This window comes from Zeugodacus cucurbitae, chromosome 6 (assembly GCF_028554725.1).
Source record: "Zeugodacus cucurbitae isolate PBARC_wt_2022May chromosome 6, idZeuCucr1.2, whole genome shotgun sequence".
Taxonomy (NCBI): Eukaryota; Metazoa; Arthropoda; class Insecta; order Diptera; family Tephritidae; genus Zeugodacus; species Zeugodacus cucurbitae.
In genome coordinates this window covers 25390372-25396371 of record NC_071671.1, presented here as the reverse complement: position 1 = coordinate 25396371, position 6000 = coordinate 25390372, and the positions used below count along the sequence as shown (strand labels likewise).

The 6000-nt window shown below is 37.1% G+C and overlaps 1 protein-coding gene across 6 annotated transcripts in view; it reads right to left on the bottom strand.

Moving 5' to 3' along the window:
* Positions 1-320: 320 nt before the first annotated feature.
* The window catches only part of LOC105213952 (cartilage oligomeric matrix protein), a 37208-nt gene continuing 31528 nt past the window's right edge, over positions 321-6000 (bottom strand). For 4 of the 6 annotated variants that reach the window (XM_029041479.2, XM_029041477.2, XM_029041478.2 and 1 more), the window contains exons 8-15: positions 4821-4942; positions 2720-2926; positions 2540-2655; positions 1697-2472; positions 1542-1639; positions 877-1480; positions 674-807; positions 321-609 (exon numbers count right to left, since the gene is read on the bottom strand). In XM_029041479.2, the coding sequence (XP_028897312.1) occupies positions 539-609; positions 674-807; positions 877-1480; positions 1542-1639; positions 1697-2472; positions 2540-2655; positions 2720-2926; positions 4821-4942 (2128 nt within the window). In that variant the 3' untranslated portion in view covers positions 321-538. Of the gene's footprint in view, positions 610-673; positions 808-876; positions 1481-1541; positions 1640-1696; positions 2473-2539; positions 2656-2719; positions 2927-4092; positions 4387-4820; positions 4943-6000 lie in introns of those variants that run through there. The other 2 variants (XM_054233851.1, XM_054233852.1) reach the window with 2 other exon arrangements.

Sequence of the window (6000 nt, the reverse complement as noted above, 5' to 3'; positions counted from 1 at the left end):
CCTTTCTTCTAACAAAAGAAGTGCAAAAATTAATCCAGTTTAATAAAATCTCATTAAGCTCACTATTCAGCACATTTTAGAAGTTGTTGGAAGACTTTCAAAGCTAAATTTTAATGCAGTCAAGAAATGTGACCCCTGTGGATCAATCATTTCAATATATCACATATGTTTAGAAGACTTTAGACGACTATAAATCTATTCAACTTCATACTTTTAGTAATAAACTGCGACTCCAAATGAATTCTTTACATTATCTCATAAAATAATGACCAAATGAAAACGCTTAGAGTTTAGTGAGTAGTTTACAAAATCGTTTATTAAATAAATTATTTAGTTATGCATTTCACTTATTACAAGAACATAGTACATATTATAACATTTTAAATATTTCTCATTTATGGTAGTAACGCTTTTTTATATCTATTAAAGTAAGCACGACTCGGGTACCGATAATACCTTCAACAATAATTAAAATTAATTTCTAAGGCAAGCAACTCCAGCGAAGCCAAGCTCTTCAGAGAAGAACACTTTAAGCTATCTATCTGTCTACATCCACCTTTTTCTTGAGTTGATGCGGCAACTCGTTGTAGATGAGGGCGGGAACATTCGCTGAAAGTACAAAAGTATAGGTTAAAACAATACAATAGAAAAATCAGAAAACTCAAATACGCACTGTTGCATTTGTAGATCAGATCCGACCAAATAATCATCTCTTGCGAGAAACAGAAAACGCCAAGGCGTCCGCCTTTTAATGTGGAGTCGTAAATATTATGAGAGTCCAAGATTAAATGTTCGCCTTCGTACATTCTAAAATATAACAGAAAAAAGGAAAACATTAATGATTACAGTTTCCAAAAATACCCACACACACTTTACCTCAATCGTATCAGACCGATAGCCGGTCGATGCAACAACGACCAGCGATATGATGTCTTCTCCTTCCAACCAACATTCGCTGGGTCCTTCCACAGCAACTTTACTTGGTCCGGCGTATCTCCTGAGTGCCATAGACTATTACGCAACATTGAGCCAGGTCCCGTTATGCTATCGACTAACTTGATTTGTATACCCGGTTCGGAAGAAGCACGGAATGGTGTTGATTCCCAATATGTCTGCGCGGCCTTCTTCCACATAACCACATAGAATTTGCGGTTACTCTGATAACTGAATATGAAGCCGACATAATCATCGTCTGTATCATCGTTCACATAGAATGTGCCCTCAAAGTCGACGCCACCAAAAGCGTCTTGTCCCACCACCAAACCGGGATCACTATTCAGTGTTTGTACGATCTCAGAGCCATTGGAGTGTACTTCCCAATTGGGATCGCGTTGTGCGTCGCCTTCCGGATCGAGTATTACGGAACGGATTGTGCGGAAATCCGTCGAATAGATCATGGAATTGTTAGGGCAGTTATCAATGAAGTTGGGTGTGCCATCATCGTCCTCATCGTATTCGCAAATGTCACCCTTGCCGTTGTCTGTGTGGTGGTACAAAATATAGTAACACTTTAGGGTGAGTTCCGTTTTAATTAAACTTACGATTTAAGTCCGTCTGATCAGGGTTTCGTACCAAGGGGCAGTTGTCGCGGTGATTCGGTATGCCATCGCCGTCCATATCGTCATCGCATGCGTCACCCCTGTAAAAAAATCATTTAAAACCTAATCCTAAGTTTTATTTCCACAACTAAACTCACTTCCCATCACCATCGGTGTCCAACTGATCAGAATTGCTGATAGAGTTACAATTATCTTCGCTGTCTTGCACACCATCATCGTCGCCATCGATATCCGAGTCGCAAGCATCACCAACCAGATCATTGTCTCTGTCCTCCTGCGACGGGTTCGGTATGGTCGGGCAGTTGTCACAAGCATCGCCTATACCGTCGTTGTCCACATCGGACTGATTCGGATTCGGTATTGTCGCACAGTTATCGTACATATTCGCTATATTATCGTTATCCATATCTTCGTCACAATCATTGCCCATACCATCGTGATCCGAGTCCAATTGTTTACGATTCGGCACGAATGGACAATTGTCACACGCATCACCGACACCATCGTGATCCGAGTCCGACTGATTGTCATTGTAATCATATGGGCAATTATCCTTATCATTCTTCTCACCATCACCATCTGCATCATCATCACAACCATCGCCAATGCCATCATTGTCTGCATCTTCCTGTCCCGAGTTCGGTAAGTTCGGGCAATTGTCACCTCTACAACGTACATCACCGCAGTCCAGATCGAAATCCGCCCAACCGTCGAGATCACGATCACGTCCGCAAACGAAACCATTGCCCGCCCAGCCAATATTGCATTTGCAGGTATACTTGAAGTTATCCGTTAGTTGGCAGTAGGCATTGTGATCGCAAATGGTACCGTCGGGGCACATATCGGCTGTGGGCAGACAAACGTTCGTGCCATTGGCGAAATAGCCATCCACGCACTTGCATTGATACGAGCCCTGTAGTCAAAAAACAGAAAAATATTTAATGGATCTAATTCATACTCCTAGGACGCAACCAACTTACAATAGTATTTACGCAGATCGAGTGCGCATGACAGCGGTCCAAACCCTTTGCGCACTCGTCAATGTCATTGCAGGTTTGGTTGCGAAAATCTGGTGGAACATATTCCAAGTAGAAACCTGTGGTAATTGTGGAATAGACCTTACATTTTTCTTCATTAGTCATTTCGTTCAAATCGCCTACCTCTGCTGTGTACTCCATCGTAACCAAGCGGACATGGTTCACAGCGAAAACCTGGATTAAGATTTATACATTCCGTTTTCGGGTCGCAAGGATGATAAATTTCGCATTCGTTGATGTCACGACATTTCGTGCCATTCATATGTGTACCAGGTAAGCAGGGTATACAACGGAAGTATGGTGGGAAGTCCATTTCAACACACTCGGCGCCTAAAAATTTTGGAAAAATGTTAGATACTATTTTCGATACCATTATGTATTATGTAGAAATATACTCTAAGCTCCGCTTACATTTTTTTAAGCAGAAAACATATAACTTGAAGAAAGTCTTAAGCAAATCAACGGCTTAAAGCATAGGAACCGTTTTTAAAAGGTCAGATGTTATCTCACTATGACAAGCATGATGTCTAGAATACTGTTCAGTGTTTGAGTTCGCGAAGAGTTATTCTTAATCTAGAAGTATATCTGTTTACTTTACTATCTATCTCATCAAGCTTTAAGCTTCGAAAAACTTATGAAGTGAAAAACATGGAATTTCAGATTTCATATTTGCATATCGGCAACATAAGGTTCACAGTGAAACTAAAAAAGATTGGTTGATAATATATTCTACGAGTATATAGCTGCCGTACTACCGAGTTTTGGAAAACGAATTGTTTTATTATAACTACTCCAATTAAGAAATTGGGAACTTGAAACTTTATGAAATATTTCCATGTCTGAAATATAATATGGATAATAAAATTCAGCACGTCAAGTGGACTATAAATTATACAGAAAGTTGTTCGAAACTGGGGTTTTCAGCTGTAACAACTCCAATTATGGAACCAGCAGTGCGAGTTTGTTTGTTTGTGAAATGTTTACATATCTAGAAAGAAAAGTGGTCTTTGGAAATCATCAAGATCGGTTTACTGTAACATATTGCTGCCGTACAAAAAATTGTTCGAAAACTGGTTTTTGTGCTATAAATACTTCAATTTACCTTCTAGGAACTCGAAAGTTTGCAAAATATTTGTAAATCATAAAAGAAAATTGTAAAGTGAAATTCAATTAGTTCGATTAACTTGAGCATATAGCTGTAATACAAACGATTTTTCAAAAACAGGTTTTTGTTTTCTAACTTCACCAATTTTGAAAGTATGAGCATGAATTTTGTGATACAGTAACATATCACTAACACTATGGGGACGCTAAAATTCATACAAATCGATTAACTATAACATATAGCTGTCATACAACCGATTTTCAGATTTTTTTTTAATTAAAATTTTCAAACTTTTAGTAACTAACAACAACAAAATTAAGACAGAAAATGGAAGTAGGCATATATTGTGCGAAAATGGAAACTAATAACAACGTTCAATAAAATACATAACTACTTTGTGATAAAAAACTTATATTTTATAGAATTTTTTATTAAACTCAATATAATTTACAATTATAAATACATTTTGAAGCAACATTAAATGTTAAAAATTATCGCTACTAATAAAATACGTAATTTCCATTTTCTGTATTAATTGGTTGCATGCACCAACTGCCATCACACTACAACAACTGACTGCTTCCAATATTATTGGCAAATTATGCGTGCTTTGTTGAATACTTTCGCATATATTTCGTTTCGCGTTGATAGTGTTGAACGCTTTGGATGGGCACTATAAAGTTACCTGCGTGACAACAACAAAAAAGAAGAGAGAGAAAAATACATAAATTAGTGCTTGCAGTTGGAAAGGGACTAAGGACTGGTGAAGGTGTGTGTATGTACATATGTATGTTTATATGCCTCTATAGGTGCGCATATGCCTGCAGCGTGGGTTAACCTCATAAAATACTGAGCAACTGCTAATTTTGTGAAAATAAAAAATCAATTAACACCCGTTTTATTGCCCAAAAAATATCAAACAAAAATCAAAAAAGTTCACGCCTCAGGTGCCAAAGCGCTCAACTCACACGCCGTCAACTCAAATTATTACATTCTTAAAAAGAGTTTTTAAGTACGGAATTCGCCAACAACATAAATCATAAATTGACACACGTTCTAAGGAACGTTGAAAGAATGTGCAACAACAACAAGAAACAAACAACAATTTTCAATACTCACCCGAGGGACATGGTCCATCTACACAGGGATTGTGTTTGCTGCAACTGCGTCCATCACCTTCATAGCCAATGGGACAGGCATCACACTGTGCACCATTCAAAGTATCGTGACACTGAACGCCTCTGCAATACATAGTACAACAACAACAATAAGCATTAAAAGAAATAAACAAAGCAAAGTGTAAATAAAAATTGTGTATACAACAACAATAACAAAAAGGTGGCATCACACCGGCCACTTGATGGGTGAGAGTGCACACATGCACTCACATCTCTATGCTTACATTGCCATGTGTTAGCACGTTTGACAGAACAACAACAGCAGCAACAATACAATACAATATTGCCTGGCATTATAAATGATCTTGGCAGTCGCGCGTTAGCTGCACGCCAGCGCTTATGACAGACAAAATAAGCTGAAAGGTGATTTTCACATGAACTTCGCAAATTTCACACACGTGTGAATCACTGGGTGGATGCAACAACACCAACAAAAGATCTCAGTGAATTAGAAGAAAAGGAAATTAAGTGCCTCAAAGTATGAGTACACAGTGCGAATGAGCATGCTGGAGATGTTAGAAGAAAGAAGAAGTGTGGTGAGGTTAAATAAATAGATTGCACAGTTTTGAAAACGATGTTGCCACCTTTAAGGATTATTCCTTTAGAAAGTAGTCTCTTTGGGTATTAAATCTCACAAAATAACTTCTTTGAACACATTAACCTATTTGAGTCTTTAATTCCAAAATTCGTTAGGCTTTTTACTAAAGAGTTGCCACCTTTTCGGAACTTTTTTTTTCAGAGATTTTGCTCACTAAAGATTACACCATCTGTCGAGAGTCTTTTGAGCTCATTTATAAAGATTTATCTTCAACTTAACCAAATATTTGTAATAGTAAAACCACTTTTAACTCATAAATATTGCCAGGTGCCAACGACAATTATTTAAAAAAAACTTAGAATTTAACAAAAATTAATAAAATAAAATCTTTCGTAAAATGTTGCCATACATTTTTAATTTTTTCTTTATTATTTGGCTAAGATTTAAAAATAAATCTAGTCAAAAACTTAACTGGTATAATTTTCTGGTATAAAGTTTTCGCATACAAAATTTTACTGATTGTAAATGCATTTGGAAAAATTTAAAAATAAATCTGGTATAAATTCCTGTTATAAAATTCTGG